Raw genomic sequence first — 21,930 nt, forward strand, 5'->3', positions numbered from 1 at the left:
TACTCGGGGTAAAATCCCAAAATTAGGGTTTACTGTAGCAGCACTGTAGCGTTACTGTAGCAGTCGACTGGTGGTTTCATCAGTCGACTGGTGTAGTCGACTGGTAGCGAACAGAGGGTTGGTATCGAGCCGTTGGGCTGCAACGGTCGAATTTCCACGAAGGGCAGTCGACTGGTAGGCGGGGTTTTCTAACCCGTGGCCTATATAACCAAGCATTGGAAGCTTGGTTGAAGTTGACGAAATTAGTGGTGGTTAACCCTAATTAGAGTCTCCAAGTGCCCAAGTGATCTAGCGTGCTTGTACGAGGTTGTGGCGAGGTTTCTCCACCCACAAGGAGCTACACGAGCTAGCCGGAAGTTCTCCGGGGAATCATCCACCGACGGATCGGGATCGTCCACCTTACGGACAGCCGTGGAGTAGGAGCTTTATCTCCGAACCACGTTAAATCAACGTGTTAGGTTTGCTTTCTATTGTTAGTGTTTATCTTGTATTTCCGCTGTGCACACTGACCATTGTAGGAAGCGACGATTTGGGTGAGACGCTATTCACCCCCCCCCCTCTAGCGGACGTTAATGTCCTAACAGATAGGTGGAGGAAGTCCTGGTGAGTGAAACCAGGTAATGGAAGTCTTAGTGAGTGAAGATAGGCAACCCTAGGGAGGTAACCCTAGGTAATGTGTGACCGACTAGTTTTCGGTTGACCGCGCGCGACCGATCAGACTAGCGAATCCTAAAATATGTTGGCACTATTTTACTTTACTATTCTATCTATTGTACTAACCCAGTGTACAGGAGTTGACAGATCTGAGGGAGTCCAGATAGGTCGACGGGCTGACCGGATGTCTGGTAAATTGATAAGTTAAGGTAAGTCACTGGAGGAGAGTGACCTTGTGAGGATACGTCCCGATTGAGGGACAGTAGGCGTTGGTCCAGTTTAGGTCCATTTGGGATCCCTAAACTAAGACCTTGACTAGTTCCTAATCCTGGGAGGACATGAATTAATTACTACGCTTTATGATTAATTATTATTATCCTAATACTTATTTTGCAGGACAAAAGGAGCAAATTTACTTTCGGATGAACAGTGTCCAAAGGCGCCTTCGTACTGTTCATAGAAGGCGCCTTCTGCAGGATGAAATTTTGACTTCGTCGCGGATAAGTATCGGGTTGGTAGGGATCGAATTTTTCAGGTTGAAGGCTCCTTTAACAACTATGGAAGGCACCTTCCATGCCTTATATAAGGCAGACTCGAGAAAGCTTTGACAGAACACTGACATACGAGCTACCACGCATCCGTTTGAGTTTCCGACTGCCTCAGGCTTCTGCTACGACTCTGTTGCACCCGACAACTGCTCCGAGAACTTCTGATGGTGGTCGGTAGAACGACACCGACACACAAGTGCTCTTACTTCTATTTCTAAAAGTGTTGGCAACATTACATTTGTGTACTTAATTACTGAAAAAGGACAAGTGCAGTGTGTTGCACTTGTTTGAACTTTCTTTGTACTCGATTTCCTCTTCCGAAGGTATCAGAAGAGGTCTTTAGTGGATTTACCCATCGATAGGTCCGCGGGACTTGTGTCTTGGAATAGGAGTCGTCGAAGGTTCCAAACCAAGTAAACCGCTTGTGTCTTTTTCATGTCTTTTTAATTTCGATTTCATACGTATTTTCCGCTGCGCATATATACTTGTGATTTTAAAACAGGCAAAACGAGTTTTTTAAAAAAACCACATGATTCACCCCCCCCCCCCTTTTCTCTCTCACGTGTATATCGATCCAGCAAATAGGGTGTATCGATCGACTAATAGACGCAAAAGCCCCAAAAACTCAAAAACAATTGATTGTTACATACATACAATATTGCTACAGTGTTGCTATATTATTGCTACAGTAATCATGGAAGTATTTCCTATAGTAAATTGTTACTATAGTCAATTGATGGTTTTAGAAATTGAATAGAAGCAAGTCGATTTGACTGTTCGACTCAACTAATGACATGAAATGGTTGATATTAGTCAACTGATGTCAATCATGAGTTGAACAAAAACAGGTTGATTCTATTGTGAGATTCAACTAATTTCTATCAGTCGATTGATCTGATAAATTAGTCGTCTAATGTTCCAATAATCGACAAAATCTGATAGATTTCAAAAGGTTCAGAAGTCCTTCAACGGTAAGAGCAATGTCAAAGACCATATCAATCGACTGATAGATAAGATCAGTCGACTAATAGATAGAAATTATTCTCAACCTAAAGACTTTAAAAAGGAGATTTTGAGAAGATTTTCACAACTAGCTCTTAGAGGTTTGAGGACGTAGTGTTGCTATATTTCCATACCAACAAGAGACATTCTCAAGTAATCAATAATGAGATTCTTATAAAGTTGTTTACATTATTGTATCTATTTTTATATCTTATATTGTTGTTGTATTGCTGTGAAACATATTGTAGTAGATTTTTCAATCTTTGATAAGTTTTCGAGAAAGAGAAAATTTAATGAAAGAAGACACTAGGACTAAGTCTTAGATTAAGAGACGGATGCTAAATAAAATTAAGATGTCATACATATGACATCAAGTTTGATTTAAATATTTTATTATGCATTCAAATGACAAACCCGCAAAAAAAATAAAACGATCAAAATTTGTCACCCCTCTACATCACACGGATCCTAACACTTTCGATTAAAAAAAAAAAGAAATGTCCCATTTGATTTTTAATATTTTCGAGATGGAAAATGAGATACGACTTTGTTTTAAATTTTATTTTTTAATAACTTGAGCGTTCTTTTCGACGATAACGAAAAAAAAAAGACACCGTTTTGATTTTTTACACACATCATAAAGAGCACCTTATCAAAGTTTTCTTAAAAAGTTTCCAATGGAGGAGAAAGAATTTGTATAAGGCCTATATTTATATTTGAATCAGTTGAACTTTACTAACAGCATGATGAAGAGATTTACACCTTGAAGGAAGAAAGCCGATCGAATCGACTGATTTTGTAATGCAATAGAGTTACAACAATTAGATTGTGTAAAAAAACAAGTGAAAGGGGTGTCGGTAATTCAGCCACAGGGAGAACTCCAAAACTTCAGGGGCATATCAAGATCCCACTCCGACGACAATGATGAAACCATGACAAACTCACCGGTCGGATAGGATGGTATCGGTCCACGCAAGCATAAAATCACGTGTCACATTCGGCAAGTCTGCAAACGATCGATACGTATGTCTTAATTTGGCATTCAAGACGAGTTTCTAATGTGCCAAGGTAAAACAATAAGAGCGGCGAATACTCCACCTTGCAGGACCTCCAAAGCAACAGAGGGAATATCAATCTGATCCTCGACCAACCTATATACATCTACGAGCTGCAAAAGGAAACCAAGCAAATTTCAGTAAACTAGTGCGGGTGGAAAGAACAAGATTCTACATTCAGAAATATATTATCGACCTCTTGAATGTGAAGCTTGGAATCTTCGGTCAAAGCCATGATCATTTGACGCCGAATCCCTGAATCAATGAGGAACATTCGCGCTCCATCCTTTATGGTTTCCGTGAGATCCAATTTCTTTGCAACTTGCAAGCTCCTCGAACTACGACTGAATAGACATAAAAAAAAAAAAAGGTCAAGAAATAATCAAAAATAAACGAAACGATAAACATGTTTAACGGCATATGTTACAGACATGTTGTTATGTTGTAATGCAGGATTGTTGCTCATCTTGGCCACATTTTCCTTTGCAAGAACAATGAGATTTTCGAGTCTTTTCCACTGGAACACTCCATCTTTAAACAAAACCTACAAAGACATAAAAGCGAGTAAATATATCGTGCAGTATCCTTTAGATTCAAGTTTGTTCAATTTACCAGAAACTACTAGAAGATAATCTTAATTTATCAAACATAACCCACGCTGTATGATAAGTCCATCGTTTAGTTTCATTTTATTTTACGGATTCCTTTTTTGTGTGGCAAACTTTGAGTGTGAATATATTATATAGAAGAACGTTCAGCGATCTCATTCCCAAATACTAGTCACCGGTATATCATGTAATCTGGGAGCACTTTGCAATGCATATGTGACCAATGTTTAACTAAAGTTAACATTAAAATGTTGACAGTAATGGAGAACATCAGTCATAAACTGTATAAAATAAGCAAATTACATCTATCCATGTTCACTGTCACTAGCCTAAGCAATCTTTTCATGTTGACCTAATTAGTGATGGATCAGTTGAACAAATTTGGTCAGTTTATATGACTAAAACTGCTCTAATCAAAACAATATTGACTTGAATTTTAACAAATTAGACACCAGTTTAGTGTGTATAATCTTATGTGATCACAATGGGTGTGGAATGCCCCGTTGGTTGCTTCAACCCCTCCTAGCATGCGCTGATGTTGCTGGGCAAAGCTCCCCGTGATTTACCTCCCTTCCCGACAATAGAGGGCCACCTTGGAGGGGGCCGCCAAGATGACGGTTTCACCTTTTGCTGCCAATGTGATCCCTCATTGTACAAGTCTGTATGCAGCCATTTTTCAAAACAATGGCCATTCTTAGTTCAATTATTCTGATCTTATGTTCTAAATGATGCTCGAGATTGATAATTCTCTCAATTTGACACCGAGTAAATTAGACCATGACTAAAATGGTACTGCTTTTATCTGAATCTTTTTGAGTTGGATAGATAGCAAACATAAAGCACATGCATACATAAACATATATGGTATTCAAGCTTAGAAGAAAGAATTCTATGTTGCATAGCAATAAACCTGAATGAGACGTTCCCGGAGAGTAGGGTTTGGATCTGTCAAAAGACGCTTTGCTATATATGGATAAGCAACCTAGACAGACAGAATTTTCAATTAAGAAAAAACACCATGTAAGTAATCGATACATGTATATATAAGATAACAATTACTGAAAATGTTACCAATAATCAAGACATCTCTACATTTACATATTTGCACACATAAGTTACGAAAAAGTATATGTATAATAAAGAACAGCTCTTTGGCCAAATACTTGCAATATAGCATCTTAATTTACCTCGAGAAATTTAAAATCTGGCTTAAGTGTGAAGCAAATTCCTTCTTGAGTCAAGAGGGAACGAATAACAAGAGAAAATCTCTCTGGAATACGGATTGGATAATTGTACACAAGCTGATTGAACTTCCCTGAAAGAAACATTTATTTTACTATAAAAAACAACTTTCAAGATTTTATGGATCAATAAAATCTTATTAAACATTATTTTAAAAGTGTCACAATCAAACTTTGTTACAAATACAAGCATAATCTCTACAGTTAGACCTCAGAATATGCACCAATCAAATAAGAGCTTCCAATCATTCGAAGCAAATTCAGTTAAACAGATTCAATGTCTTCTGTTGATTCTCAACAAATTTAAACTGTACACGGACAACGGTTAACATCCCATTAACTTAATTGAATGTAATACAAATAAAAGATAGGTCATTGAGTCTGAAGAAGATTCCTTAGAGTCACCCATCATACTTGGCACTACATTGGCCACAATAGATAACAAATATTGTTCATGAGAAGGGACCCCAAATATGTCATAAATAACACAAGAACATTTGGAAACTTGGTTTTTGTTACTAGTGCTAGTGTTTTTTTTATCTTATGGAAAATAGTTGTGAAACTTTTCTATGTGAGATTTGAAGGAATTGCAAAACCAAAATATGGGTAACATCCCGCAACCATCAGAGGGCATTGGTTGTTTTCTTGTAAATAATTATAAATAAATAATAAAAAAGGAACAAATTAAAGAGAACTCATACATAGTAGATGTTAAAAATTTCTTTGTGCACAAAATGTTTAGTTTTTTTCCACAAGCATTTGCAAATTCACATTAAATTACACAAGCTTATTCAGAATATTTGCTCTTTCTACATTCCACATCAGGCTAGGGAAAAGTCCCAACGCTTCAACCATCTAAAGCTGAAGCGCCCATAGTATGGATGAGGTTCCGAAAATATCAAAAGATGTTTCTTTATTATTCCACACGAGTTCAATACCAGTGATGATTAGAGCACCCATATCAGTTTTCCTATCAATATATCTAAAATTTAGGATAAATAACTCATTTTATTAAATTTAGACAATCACTTTTCACTACACACTACATCAACTACCCTAAAATTTCTATTATCTTCAAATTTTTTTATCATTTTCTTCTTTTTCTTCTATTTTTTTATTATTATATTTATGAAATGAGTGGAAGGAGAGAGATTGAAAAGAATGAGGGGAAGGAGAGAGATTGAAAAGAATGAGAGGAAGGAGAGAGATTGAAAAGAATCAGTGGAAGGAGAGAGATTGAAAAGAAATATTATTTTATTTTTAGGGTAAAAGTTTCAATTCCTATATTTAGAGAATCACTATTCATCAAATCTAAATTTAGAGAATAGATAGGGTAGCTGATGTAAAGGTTTTCTTAGCTACCCTATCCAAAATTTAGGATAAAATCATTGGATAGGGTAGTTGATGTGGATGCTCTTATACAAGATACTTCTAACAACTGAAATCAATGTTGCAAATGCTTCTTCAACTCATAGATATACAGATTCTCGTGAAATTGTATACTCAATCATGAAACATTGCATTTAAGATTACTTGAAAATGCATTGAAAACCCAAGGAAAATTGCAGACATAAAATTGAGAATAAATACTAATATGAAAAAGCTGGAATGCAAGGTTTGAACAAAAATGTAGGCAAGCTGGAATGCAAGGTTTGAACAAAAATGTAGGCCAGAATTTGTACCGGTGACAATTCGAAAATTGAAGTCAGACAATCCTTTGCCAACTGAATTTTGCCAGATAGCCTCTAGGGCTGGAATAATGGGAGAGACATCTGTGTCTTTAGCGAGAAAGCCAAGCCTTGTAAAGTCATTTGCCATCTCAGCATAATCCTCATTGACAGCATGTACAACAGCATCAATCAAGATTTGCTTATTTAGCTGAAACCAAATGATGGAGAGATTCAACAAAAGGAAAATGAGTCATGTGTCAGAACAAGTCAAAAGGCTAGTTCTAAAACTGTGAAAATTAAGAAACAAGGATATTGAAACATGTCCTATGCTCCAAATTCCAAATAATTAAACGCACTTCTCTTGGAATTTCCAACCATTTAGTTCATAAATTAATTATTAGAAGCAGAGAGCTAGAATTGGATAATGCTCACATTCTACAAGGTAGGCATAGATTAAGGTCAGTTACTTTTGTGGTGGAGCAAACTGTATATGGACACCAAAAAAATGATCAACTTTAGCCTTGCGCACTGTCGGTAGATGAAATCTATTCTCTTCTACAACTTTAATGCATGGACTTCTTTACTCAATTATAAAGACAGCAACCGGAATTCCACCATTACTTTCTTCAAAATGTATTTTGAGAGGCAAATCTCCAAAAATAATCATTAACTCTTGAAGAAAAATAATCACTTCTCTCCTTTAAGATTGGTCATGGCTACATGCCTCGTTTTACTCCAAATGAAGACTACAAAGTTGAACCCTACCACCATTGACTTTATTGCCAGCAAGCAATATGAAGAAGAGAACTATATCATAGAAACCATGTCTATGACTTTTTTGAATTTGAAACAATGTATTACCAAAGAGCACTTCGCTTGTTGTGTATTACCAAACATGAGGATATACCATCCAAATGAAGTTGGAAATCATAGGCATTTCTTCTATCACTGCTCTTACTTCTATTTCCATATTTCAATCATTTTCAAAAGAAAGAAATAATTTTCTTAAGGTGGGCCAAGTTTGTAGAAAATTATGAATGCTCATCAGCTTGTTCGTAGTAAATTATAGAGAACTACCCACTAGAACCGTGGAGCACATTAGAAACAGTGTTAAACTCTCTAGAAAAATAACTATGCATAGTGGGCCTTCATTCCAACCATTCCCATCAGATGCGTCATCACCAAGTGCTCAGTCATGAATAATGCTTTAGTCAACAGAAGTTCAAGGAGCAAGTAGTAGGATGTTTACATGTTCTCTACCAAGCCCTATCTTTCTTTCTCGACTAATATGTTTCAGTCCAGGTGAAAACACAGACAAAATCTTTGATGGCACATTATTGCTTCAGTTGTATGCGTAAACATATAGATGACAAAGATAATTCTTTCTTCCTATTCAGTTTAGGATAATAAAGAAAGGCTTTTCTTGCATGCTATGTTACTGAAGAACCAGATTTCCAATACCCAGCCGAAAGTCCAAAACCAACAAATATAAAAAGGAATGAAGTATGTCATGCAACTTATATCAGCAAAAGAATTACTCTGTAATTGAATAACAAAGAAAACAACATTTATGTACAAGATAACCTGAAAGCTATTTCTAACTCACTTGACTAAGGACAGCTACATTTCCAAAGTCAACATAAGCAATACGTCCATCGCGCATGGCAAAAATATTTCCAGGATGTGGATCTCCATGGAATAACCCAAATTCCAACAATTGTCTCAAAGCAGCACTAACACCAATTGTCAAGAATCCATTTATGTCAATCCCTGCTTCTTTAATGGCCTGATGATTACAAACAAAAATAGAACAAAGTTAACTAATATGTACAATTACTAAATCTTTTTTTCCTCCTTTCACTTAACTATTAAGATGTACAAGTTTCAGAAAATTAAAATGAAATAAGTCAAATGCAATTATAGAAATAGTTTTCTATTTGCACATTAACCTGAGGATTAGTACACCGAATGCCGTCAATCCATTCCATTACTAACACACGTGAACCTGAGAATTGCTTATAAACTCGTGGGATCTTGACAGTTGGATCATCTTTGAAGTTTTCGATGAAGTCCTCAATGTTTCGAGCTTCCTGTATGAAAATAAAGATTAAAACAACAACAATGCCTGCTTTATGTGTTTTTGTGACAGCTTTACTTGAATGAACTCTGCATTATTGTAGTAGTTAACTAGGATTTTCCTTTTAGAAGAAATTTTCAAAAGGAGGATGGTATACTTCTTTAGTCAGAGGTGTAATGAAGCTATTGTGTAAGAAAATCAATTCAAAGAGTTGTATCAATGGAGAGCAGACTTACAAGAGTATAGTCAAGTTCTTCCAATAGTTTCTCACCAAATTCATCAACAATAAGCTCTGCATTGCAGCCTAATTTCTGCAGACTGATACCATTCAAGAATGAAGCCAAAGTACGAAACAGGAAAAGGTCACGGTAAATTATGGGCTCTATCTCTGGCCTTAGCACCTGAAGACCAAATGAGTCACTTCATAAGCAAAACACTTGAAATACTAGAAATTACCATGCAATAAGCTGCTGATTACAATTAACCAAGATAAGATTAGATGATAATGGAAAAACTATATAAAACTGGTTGTACAAAGGGACATGAGAACATAATTAGGACCAACGAAGTAGAATTATATTTTAGACTAAAAGGTGAAAATTTCTACCCTATGTTGCTCTTCTATTTCATTCCAAATAGTGATTTCATAGTTACTAAAAATTAGTTTGGAAACTATTATCTCTTCTATAATCCTTTCATTAAAGTGTGTTGGATTAGTTGTTTTTTAATAGCCAAATCAAATAACCTTCCTAGTTTTGGCCCAAAGTACAATTTATAGTCTTTTAGCCATGGTATAAAATACGATGCCATGCTGGTCAACATAGACCAACACAAACTGAATTCATCATTCTGCCTACCGACCAACACCAGTACAGGTTCGAAGCAGCGAGGCCACCACAATCTCATGGCATCCTCTATTTATTTATTTTATTTTATTTTTTAGACAATTAATTCAAATTCCTTTCCCTCTTTTAATTTTTTTCCTCCTTGATCTGTGAATTATTTTCCTTCATCATTAATTTTTTCCCCTCCTTCATGCGTTTACGAGGATAAATAGAGAGGAAAAAAATTCTTTATTTAATTTTTCTCTCCATCCATCCACGAGATAAATAGGTAAAAAGACTTTAAGATGGTCAAATTTTTTCCCTTCTTTATCTGTCCACGAGATAAATAGAGAAAAATAAACCTCTTTAAGATGGAGGAAACAAATTATTAGAATAAATAAATAAAAAAAATATAATTTCTAACCTTATAAAATATACTACTATAAATAAAATTATTGTATATACAAATTTAATTTAATTTTAAATTGATGAAATTAAATACAATTTAAACCAACTTCATACTGCCATGTCTACTGGGAAGACTTCAACTAATCCTAAATTGTTTACTCAATAAGCATCAAATACTTCATAAGATAATATCAAAACTTGATGTCAATATTCAACCTCTCAAACATAACTCAATGACAAACATCTATGCCGATCAAATATTAATAATTTTTTTTAATTAATATATTTATATGTTAAAAATTATCAAAATCATATCATTACGGTACGATACAGTACTGAAAGCGTATCATTCTAGTCATAAATTGAAATTTTGGCATGACTCAAAAATTTAAACCTTGCTTTTAGCATTGACAAAATGGCCCGTATAGCCCCAAACCCATAAGAAGATTCTCACTCAATATCCATAGGACTTGCATAGCAATCTTAAAGCTTGAACCACTAAGGATTTCACTTGAAATGACCCTATACATCCATATTTTGTGATTGAATCCAATAAGGGGGTTTCACTGTAGATCACATGGTTTAAAAAGTTGTTTTGCAGCAATTGGCACAAGTGAAATTTGTCATTGGCCCACCAACTAACATGCAAAGCACGGCCAACACTAAATACACACAGGGCAAGGGCAAGGGCAAGGTCATGAGGCTTACACAAGTCACAAAGGGAGGCGAGAGGCAAAGTAGGAGGCGAAGGCGGAAACCATATACAATTCATGTATCATGTGAGGGTTCTAACTTGAGACAGCCACAGTAATTCATGAGCCATGATGGTAGATCAACACAGAAGCAAGAGGCAAGTCACATGTCATACAAGGGTTTTATGACTTTTATCTCCTGTGCAATAGATTCAATGAGATAAGCCTCCTCTTCCTCCTCATTGATACCACCAATACCATGTGTGATTTTATTCCATTAGATGATTATACTCTATCTGAGAATAAAGCTTTACACCTTGATATATCACATTCTAGGACATCTAGGTGCCCAAAAAAATATGACACATGCTGGACCATCGCAAAAGTTAAGATCCCTAGCCACTACAGATGATTATCTCCTTAAGCTTGGGAAAATGTAGACCAAAGATGAACCTTTTGCAATTAGCCATAGGAAACAACTAGCCATACTCTATTATAGTGTCAATTTGTGGCATTTGATTGGAAGAAGCTTGATTCATTCACCCACTTATACAAAAAACTCAATTTAAAAACTACTTTGTCTAACACTACACACCATGTGAACATCAATACATGCAAACAAGCACAAAATTTTGTTGGTGTTGCATTGCAATGTTATGGGTCATTTGCATTGAACAAAAGTACCCTTTATTCACAAAGCAATCCCCAACACAAACTTGATGTTTACCAATGGTTGATTAAATACTTTGACATTCTTCCCATTGCACACTCTCTTCATAAAATTTTCCTGTTATCTACTCCTGCATATACTTTCATTGTGCTTCCACTTTTCTCAATATTAAATTATTCAATAGGTTTCTGACATGCCTTTTCCTTAAAACGAACCAATGAGATGCCCTCTATTTTCAACAATTTATAAAAAAAGGACAATCCAGTGCATGAAGCTCCCGCCAATGTGGGTCTCGCGGAAGGATCGGATCACATTGAGTCTATTGTACGCAACCTTATTATCTTGTACTTTGCAAGAGGTTGTTCCTAAGACTCGGACTCATGACCTCAACGTCACATGGTATCAACTTTACCGTTGCGCTAAAGCTCCCCTTCTATTTTCAATAATTTATATTAAGTACATATTCATATTATTACTATTGGTGAAAACAAATAAAAATAGAAATAGCAATGGCACTAAGCAAGACATAATCCAATTCCAATCTTTGCATCAGCTTTATGGGTGGGAAGGCAAGGTATGGTTCTTTTCCCGTCCTGACAATGCAAATCACAATGGGAAGTGATGGGTAATTAGGTGAGAATCTTGGATTACTAATGACAAATATATTAAAAATAAATTTTTGTTTAACTAATCATGTGAGGCAAGTGGGTTAAATGAGGTAAGGCTAACATAAATTCTCAGAGTTTTGCCACCCAATTTAGTTCCACACGGTGGGTTTGGGTTAATAAAGATAACTCTTGAGCATTTTGAAATGATAGCATGGTTTGAAATCTCATACCGTGTCAGGTGAAACAGTCGAAACATATCATTCCGATAAATCACCACAACTCGATACCACTCAACACCAAATTTAAAATCTCGAGTCGTATCGCAGTTTTAGTATTTGACTGGATAAATACTATTTCAGTATTGTGTCAACGCTCCAATGCATGGTGCAAGTGATATATTAGAGGTTGAAGGAGAAAGGAGATGAAGCAAAAACATGTGCTGAGTGATATTGAATTTTGGTAATTTATTGAAATGATATATTTCCACTGTTTCGCCAGACATTGTACAAGATTTAAAACGTGTTTGGCACAACTATGTTTCATCTCCTTCCTTCTTCAACTCCAATCCATTATCGACACCATGCATTGAAACATAGCCATGATATCGAAACAATGTCATTCCAATCAAAAATCGAAACTTTGGCACGACTCGAAATTTTGAACCTTGAACAATAGTTTGGCAGTGATCTCATGGAAGCAAGTAATGGCAATCGATATAAAAGTGTTACTGATCCTAGGCATGGTAAAGTATTGAAAAAGGATTGTTTGTGTGATGAAGGAGCCACCATTTGGCTTTGCATGTCTATGAGTTACATTTCGGGTCTTAATGGATACATGCAGTCTTAATTGAGGGAGATTGTCACAGCCTACTTTTATCCCACTTCACGAGTTATGAACTAATCAAAAAAGATTAGCAAGCTTAGATGAGTGAGCTATTTTTAATTGAATTTAAGCATTTTGGATTAGTGAACAGTCCTTAGTGAATGAGTCACGACTCTCATTTAAGCAAGTCATGACATCCTTATGACCTCATGAATATCACTTTCAGATTGTTCATCCATCACTAATTGACAATGCAGATGATGTGGAGCAGCCTCACCATCACTGTCACCAACCCAACCAAAAGAGTTTAAGTTCCCATTGAAACAAGATAAATTATCATCTCAAGAAAAAAAATGAAAAAGAGAAAGAGTAGCAATGAGCAGTGATTTATTATGGCCAATAAAAAAGTTTAGGTTGATGATCTATAAACCTTTATTGCAACATCCTCTCCTGTTTCGCGCAGAGTGGCACGATAGACTTGGCCTAAGCTGGCAGCTGCAATTGTTTGTGATGATATTTTGCTGAATACCTGTTCAAGAGGTTGACCAAGCTCCTCTTCAATGATAGCAAAAGCCACCTGCAATTTAGTCCGCCAATCAAAACCATCAGCGGTCCTGGCAAATGAAGAACAATCAAATGGCATTGCATTAATATTTGAAAATCTACCTGATTGGGGAAAGGGGGAACATCATCCTGCAGAATGCAAAGCTCATTCATGTAATCTTCTCGAATTATATCAGGTCGATTTGCAAGAACCTAAACAACCATTGCATCGAGTATCAGTTACCTTCCACTTAAATCATACATCGCCAGCAAAGGCTACAAGAATATGGATGCGACATTGACCTGGCCAGCTTTGATAAAAGATGGGCCAAGATCACAGAGAAGATTGCGAAGCTGTCGAGCACGGTAAGGGACAACTTCCTCATCCCGTCCAACTAAGCAGTCGTACGTGAGGGCAGACCAGTACAATCCCAAGTTCCAGACGATTTCCACGCCACGGGCGAGAAGCGACAGAGTGGAACCTCTGGATTCCAGAACCTTGTTCCTGACCTAACACATCATTTCTATTATCTCCATCAAGGCGAAAACTTTAATAACCCATACATTGGGGGAAAAACGTCTAGTTGTCGAGGGTTCGTACTGTATCAGGTGTGTATTTCCGGAAGGGGATGCAGACGCCGCGCTCGATGTCGAGCTGCTCCATGGCGCTGGTCATCTTCTCGGCTCGCTCGTTCCTCCGCCGTAACGGGACAATCTTCGCAGGTGACGACGACGTCGCTGCAGCAGCTGAAATGGGGAACCGCACCCGTCGGCTCTTCCTCTTCCTGAGCGGCACGACGACGCCGTTGCAGCTGGAGACGTGGCCGCCCCATCCCGGCAAGAAGTGGCGCGACGCACCCGAAGAAATCGAGATCTTCGGCGAGCAGAAACCCATCAAAATTCAATCTTTCAGATATAAATCTCAAGCCTGCAAGAGGAGCAATGAAATCAAAAAGCGCGACCACGAAAAGGCCGTTCGATTCACGACGAAGCACCAAGCATACAAACAGACTGACGCAGTCCCAACTTCAAAGGAGCCGCACTGCCACTGCATCAGAAAGAGTGGAAAGAACACTGTTCAAGGGAACATCCGCCATGAAAATTATGAGATTTCTTCCTTCTCGTGGATTTGATTGGACGCAAAAGGGGGAATCGGAATCGAATGCGGGCTTCCAAATTAGAAAGAGAAGCCGTTTAGGTTAAGACTCAACTGGTTGCGTGGACGACTCTGAATGACACGTGTCTCGTTCGGCTCCACGAGCGAGCCACTTCCACGTAGCCACACAACCCAACAATCCAATCCAGAAATTTATTATATTTTAAACACATTATTATATTAAAATAATAAATAAATAAATAAAATATATATTGATTTTGTCCATCTTATAAACTATTAAATTAAAAAGTATTGGAAAAACAATTAAATGGGCCCGTATGGGATGTCTTATGTTAATTTAGTATGAAGAGAGTGCCACACTCATCATAAAATGATGCATTTGTAATCATTTATTTCCATTATTATCTCTTCTAATTTTTTATTGCTATTTAAATTGACATGCTGCATAGCTTTAATAGATAAAAGATATCATAGCTTAGTTACTACAACTGAAATATCATATAATTACTACAACTAAGAGGGGTTAGTTAATGACATAAAAGTTAAGATCAAATCTTCTATCATCAAATTTTTCTGTCCCTATGTCCCCTGTCGATCGGACGGACCAGATTACATTTTAAGACATCATGACATCTTTAAGATGTGTGCAGTATCCTCGTGATGTGCAAGGCATCCTTGAGATGTAATCTGGTCCGTCCGATCGGCAAGGGAACACGGGGATAGAAAAATTTGGGGACAGAAGATTTGATCTCCATAAAAGTGATATAGTAAATTTTTGAAAGTCATAATTTTTTATTTGAATATCATAACAATACGCTATTTTTTTTTAATCGAAGCTTTTTCATATATCTATATTTGTTACCAGATGAAACTCATAATCGGCCAAGTTTCAGATCCAAAAAATATTACTTAGGATCTTTTCAAAGGCTCTTAACATTTTTTTTTTTACTATTTTGGTAATTTTCACTGTTTATTATAAATGAACTCAAATATACACATCTCAACTGGTACTCGAATTAGTTCATTGCAAGAAATAAGTAAAATAGCAATAAATTATTAGCGACGAAATATAATTTCATGGCTAAATAGCATTATTAGTGGTGAAATATCATATCATCGCTAAAGTTTAGTAATAGCGACGAATGTTACAAATTCCCCGCTAATAATTATGTATATTAGCAACGAATTTGTAAAATTCGTGGCTAATGGTCACGTTATCAACGAATTTTCCAAATTCGTCGCTAACATTCGTCAAAAATAAAACCCTACATTTGCTTTTCCCTGACGCCACCGGCCCACCACACACTTCTTCTCTTCCACTTCTTCTTCTTCAACGATTTTGGCGAATCTTCCTTGTCTCCGACAAATCTTTCTTCTCTCCAATGATTGCTTCTTTTCCCCGACACCACCGCATATAATATATACACACATCCCGGATCTCAATTGCACATACATCCATAACAAATTCTCTATTTAACTAAGGTACATAAATAACTCTTAAAACATTAACTACTAGCAACCTTGGGTACTAGTCATACAGTTTTAGAATTTATTCTTCAAAGAGAAATATTTAACTAATGCAAAAACTAAATTGAAATGTTTTCGGATTATACTGTCATTGTCCCGAGCTTGCTCAACCATCAATGCCTCCTGTCTCATTCGTCTCATTACCTGAAATAGTTGAGTCAAGAAACGTAGCACATTCAAAACCATACTATGCATTAATTAGTTCCTATATCCGTGTATCCTAGTGGGAAATCCTAACTTAACTAAATCTTTATTCATAGTAAAGTATTTAGCTTACATATGCGTACTAAAGCATGAATGTAGCCTCACTACATGCAAGGACATACATATTATAGGATCCTTGGCGGCAAGCTAGAGGGGGGTGAATAGCCCTGCAAAAATAACACAAACCTTCCTCGAACGTTATAACTTAATTAAACTAACACTTGCATAAATTAAATAAGAACTAGAAATAAGAGGCATAACGAGGTTTACTTGGTTACAACCCAGTCTTCCGCTCCAGCTTCAGTTTCACTTGCTTGGGTGATTTCGATCATTCAGAATAGGGCTCACCCGAACCCATTTCCGGCTTTCGAGCAGTCTTTCGCTTCGGCTTCTCGTTCCTTGAAAAACGTCGCGCGCCTCCTTCTCATCCGCTAGTGTATTCTTTTGCAACATCTCGTCCCTCAGACGCACTGAGCCCGTCGGCTCTCTCCAGTGTCGTCCTTTTGGCTAACTACGTCTTTCGCTCGACTTCCTGTGCTCCTAAGTTCCTGCACACTTATACACAGGGATTAAAAACCAACATGACCTAACCTGACTTGGTTGATCATATCAAAACTACCTTGAGGTGCTATTAATCTTCCCATTTTTTATGTGAACAACTCAAGTTAAGTTAGGATAAACAAACATAAAGAAATAATAATAAGGTAATAAATTTGTAACTCAATAGTATGCAAAAAATTAAATTACCCCTCCCCTAGACTTAACATTTCCTTCTCCTCCTTTGATCACATTAAATAGGGTGCTTTTAAGATAACTTTGAAAGATCTAAACTTAAAGTCTAAGGAAACAAATCAGAAAAAGTTTCACAAAATGTTGAATTTTAAATAGATTTTTAAAAGTTTTGTATTTGGATAACTAATTTATAAAAAAAGTTTCTAATGAATTATTTGGATAAAGTAAAAAAAAATGCTAAAATAACTCTAACAAATACGATTTGTGTTAAATAAATTGTAACGATTAGAATTTTTCTAATAGAAATTTTGATAAACTATTTAAAGATAAGTTAAATTGATTAAATGTTTCACAATTAGTCAATTAAATATTTTATTTTAGTAATTAACTTCTAAACTGTGGCAAGGTATTAAATCTTCTTAGATATTAAGACAACAATCACTTTCTAGACAAAGTCTTTTAAAGAAATTAAATATTTAATTTTCTTTCCGAAAGCCCCAAAAAATAATTAACTTAAGTATGTTTTTGGACCCAATATAGGTTCCTTCCTACTGGGTTAATTAAAAATTTCTGAGAAATATATTTTCTAGATAATTTTCTAATTTTCCTCTTGTAATATCTAAATTGTCAATTTAATCCTTTATAGTTCCTTTATAGTTCTCGGCAAGGTAAGTCCTGGTATGACTTGGAAAGGAAGACCCGACAACTAGGATGAGGCCGAAAGAAGCTCCTGAAGGCAAGGCGTGAAAGATGGGGAGATATCCGAGAGACGCAAGGTTGATAGAGAAGGCTAGAAGGCTAGTTCGAGGTTGGTCAGGTGTGACCAAATGCTAGGCATGAAGACCTAACAGGTCACAGTTGACCGGAAGTTGGGTTCGAGACTTTGGACTTGAGTTTGAGTCAAGTTCAGAGTGTTCAATCGATCGGGCGATCGATTGAACATGGTCCAAATCGATCGGTCGATCGATTTGGACTGTGCTACGATTGTGGGAAGCCTCAATCGATCGATCGATTGAGATATGAAATCGCGAGCACAGAGACTTTCCCAATCGATCGGGCGATCGATTGGGAGTTGCCAATCGATCGGTCGATCGATTGGGCAGCAGAAGCTCTCATGCGAACGCGAGAGCACAAAAAGGCACTGAATCGATTGGGCAATCGATTTAGGCAGTCTCAATTGATCGATCGATCGGGAAGTGATCGTTGCGCAGGATGCAGGTGATGGACGGCTGCGATGGAGCGGTGTTGACGTGACAATCGATTGGGGATGAATTCGATCGATTGGGAGCATTGTTTAAAGCTCGGGCGGAGCGTTTTCTTCGCCAGTTCTTTGCGAGCTTTTTCCTGCGATTTTTCTCCGATCCTCACAGTGATTTCTCCAGCATTCACGCCAGTTCTTGAAGGCTCTTGAGAGTGTTCTCTCAAGGTTCAAGAGGCAACAACAAGCAACAAGTAAGCAAGAAGAGAGTGTTTTTACTTGTATTTATATTTCTTCTTCTTGTGTGAGTTGTTTGTGTGTGTGAGAATTTGTACAAGGTTTCTTCGTCTTCGGCTACAACCGAGAAAGAGGGTTTTCATAGTGGAGGAGCGTGTCGTGTGTGGATCCTTGGATTAGTCACTTTTTCTTGAGGTGAATACCAAATAAATTTATTTGTTAGCGTTGTATGAGTCTTGCATTTTACATCCGCTACATATCATCATCAAGATGTAACCTCTTGAAGTTTTAACATATTTATTACACATTATTTATCATTTAGATATGTTAACAAAAAATTATCTATTTTATTGAAGTTTTAACTTTAAAATTTAAAATTTTATTTTGTAAAAATCTTTAAAAAAAAACAAAGATTCCATTTTCATTATAAATAGCTAAGAAGATTGAATATATTTTTATTCTTTAATGAATAAATTATTTAGATAATAATTAAGAAGGATAAAACAGATATTTTAAATTTTAATAAAGATATTTTAATGGTAAAGTAAAATTTTAAAAAATTAAGAGGGCACTTGTCGTTTTCATAAAAGTTCTTTTCAAATAAAACATCTAATATATTTTTAATCCTAATTTTTTATTTCAAAATTATGTAACATATTAAAATAAACTATTTTAAATTTAACTTATAAAACAAATATTATAGAACACTACTTAAACTTAATTAAAGGCGGTGAAAGAAGCAATGTAAATGGCAGAAATTAGGTTGTGTCTGTGATTTGAAAAAGATAATAAGTATTGAAATTGTTTTATGTGTGAATAAAAAAAAAGATGTTAATGTAATTTAATTATGGACTTTATTAAATCCATTGAGAGTTAGTTGTTAAGGGTTCATATTCTTAATTAAATAGTAAAATTATTTCAACATAATAAAAATCATAAAAATAATTATTATATCAACTATTTAATAATTACTACAAAATACATGCTATAACAATGTATTATTAAATAATTACTATACTATTATAGTAACTATTTAATAGTTACTCTAATGTAGGGATTATTAAAAGTGCTATAGTGTTGTTATACTATTATTGTAGTAACAATTTAATAATTGTTAAAATACTTCTAAATTTTGTTTAAGCATTTGGAAAGAATTTTGATAAGTTTAAGATAAAAAAAAATATAAAAGTACTTTTATGTAATATTTTTTTACTAAACTCAATTGATTTATTTTATGAAATTATTGCAACTACTCTGTAGTAATAGATCAATGTTCCCCTCATATCACGATGTCATGGTAAATAATGGAACGAGATTCTTAAGTAATAAGGATTAGACATATTACATTTGAGGAGTATAAATTATTTGTAACACTAGATCATTCGTCAAGATTTATCTGTACTTCTTGATTTATTTTGATGAGAGATGAAAAATTTTTATGAGAGCAAATTAGTCTTTCAAAATTAATTGATCTTATAAATTAAAATTATATAAAAAAATCTCAATACGAAATATAATATGATGGGGGTGTGATACTTGGATTTTTTTAATGTCCTTGGATGATTCAATAATTTAAAGTTCTTTTCTATTTTTGCAAATAAAATTAGAGGGTATTCAAATATGATATATGCATCTAATTGTATGAGTGCCACTAGTAAGTATGGAAAATGATTCTATTAAATTTGATATTATATACATCTCTAATTATATTATATTTTTTTTAAAGAATAATATAGATAAAAATATATTCTATCATAGCATATATCTAAACTCTCATATATTTTTAAAAACATAAAAGTTTATATATATTTCTAATAAATAATTTTAGTTTTATGTATATTTAACTTTACTCTATATTCTTACATGAGCGTGATTCTTTTGTGCTTATATTTTATAATAATCTATCGTATTATTTTTGTTGCATGATCAATGATGAAATGTGACGATGAATGCGCCAATTTTTTTATCATGACCGGATGTGACGATGAATGTCAAAAAATTGTTATCCTCCGGTTGAAACGTCGTCGGATGAAAAAGTAGACTGCTTGAGTACCTGAACCACGAATGGCGGGATAAAACCAAACCAAAGAAGGCCGCTTACAAGCGTGAGGCGTGACACCCACGAGTTGGGGATTTGCACCCCCTACGCGCGCACGATGATTGCGTGCGTCGCGTCGGGTTTATGGATTTCCGCCTCGAATCCCCGAAACCACCTGATTTAGTCTCGACCCGCGCATGCGTATAGATCCCCTTAACTTTGCTAAACAATGATGGAAGGACTCCATATATAAGGTCTTCCAACCTTTTTAGCTAGCAATGTGAAACTAAATGTATACACATATACATTACCAGAACAACAAAAAAAAAAAAAAAATTAATAAAATAAAATAATTTGAATTAAAATGCAGAACCCAACGAATGCATCATTGATGGTAATGATTGATGTTTAATGTTTTATTGAATATAAACTAAATTGAAAACTCAATGAGAGAAGTTTCTGTCAAAATTTTATTCAAAATTAGCAACAGAAATTCATCGCTAAATTAGTAATAAAAAATTTATATCTATTATTAATTTAGTAAAAAAAATTTTATTTCCATCGTTAATTTAGCAGAAATAAATTTATTTTCATCGCTATTTTAGTGACAGAACATTTGTTATCGTCACTAATTTAACGATGGAAATAAATTTTCTGTCACTAATTTTAGTGACGAAAACTTTGTTGTTAAATGAGGTTGACAATCAAAATACTAGTGATCGAAAATTTTAATCGCTTATTGCAATTAGTGACTGATTAATGACAGAAAATTAGATTGTTAAATTTGATTATTTTTGTAGTGCTAAAGAATTCCTATCTTGAAGTGATTTCGATTCGGTATATGATTTACCTCTCTTTATCTCATTATGAGGCCAGCAATGAAAGACATTCATAAAATCATCTTTTGATTCTTGAAGTGATTTTGATTGCTATAAGGTAGCTCCGATTTGAAGCTATTTCAACTTAGCTTTGTCCAAATTGTTCAACTGGAGTTATTTTCTATGAAGTAAATGATATCCAATTGGTTGAAGGGTGAAGTCGTATGTCCTTTAAAAAAAGTTCTCACATCCTTTAGTTTAATTTGACGATTAAGAAATGTAATAATTCTTATACAATAAATTGTACTATTTTATATAAAATAGTTTTAAGATAAAATATAGAAGGGATATTTTATAAATTAAATTACAGACAAGATAATATGAATAAAAAGTGATCTTTATTTTTTTTCCTTTAAATATTAATAATTTTTTTTAAAAAAAGTAATCGGTTGCTTCTATCAACGTGGAATTTCAGAGAACGTTATGAAATCTGGGATAATAATTTAAAGAGAATCATGAAAAATAGAATCATGAAAAATAGTCAAGTATGTGGGGCTGCGGTCGCAGGTAATCATTCGACGGCCGTGATCGGACTAAGACAGCATATCCAGCACGAAACTTAAGGCATTAAATACTC

The 21,930-nt window shown here is 35.2% G+C and overlaps 1 protein-coding gene across 2 annotated transcripts; it reads right to left on the reverse strand.

Moving 5' to 3' along the window:
• Positions 1-2,884: 2,884 nt before the first annotated feature.
• LOC121981537 (protein ACTIVITY OF BC1 COMPLEX KINASE 1, chloroplastic-like) lies at positions 2,885-14,590 on the reverse strand. 2 transcript variants are annotated; one of them, XM_042534108.1, is made up of 15 exons: positions 14,439-14,590; positions 14,024-14,350; positions 13,726-13,932; positions 13,546-13,635; positions 13,310-13,456; positions 9,092-9,256; positions 8,728-8,868; positions 8,385-8,564; positions 6,791-6,986; positions 5,055-5,182; positions 4,778-4,849; positions 3,691-3,803; positions 3,456-3,603; positions 3,303-3,372; positions 2,885-3,210 (listed from the first exon to the last, which is right to left on the reverse strand). In XM_042534108.1, exons 2-15 carry the CDS (start codon positions 14,315-14,317, stop codon positions 3,146-3,148), a joined length of 2,016 nt encoding a protein of 671 aa, XP_042390042.1. In that variant the 5' UTR covers positions 14,318-14,350; positions 14,439-14,590; the 3' UTR covers positions 2,885-3,145. The 2 variants fall into 2 exon arrangements, with proteins under 2 accessions (XP_042390042.1, XP_042390041.1); XM_042534107.1 differs by having other exon boundaries at positions 14,427-14,590.
• Positions 14,591-21,930: the final 7,340 nt, after the last annotated feature.

The sequence above is a fragment of the Zingiber officinale genome, chromosome 5A, assembly GCF_018446385.1.
Source record: "Zingiber officinale cultivar Zhangliang chromosome 5A, Zo_v1.1, whole genome shotgun sequence".
Lineage (NCBI taxonomy): Eukaryota > Viridiplantae > Streptophyta > Magnoliopsida > Zingiberales > Zingiberaceae > Zingiber > Zingiber officinale.

Coding starts and splice junctions, on each gene's coding strand:
- LOC121981537 (XM_042534108.1), bottom strand. CDS start 14,317: ATGGGTTTCTGCTCGCCGAAGATCTCGATTTCTTCGGGTGCGTCGCGC. Junction 9,257..13,309: donor GAGAGGATGTTGCAATAAAG/GTTTATAGATCA, acceptor TTTGGTCTTCAG/GTGCTAAGGCCAGAGATAGA. Junction 5,183..6,790: donor CAATTTTCGAATTGTCACCG/GTACAAATTCTG, acceptor TGTTTCTTTCAG/GGAAGTTCAATCAGCTTGTG.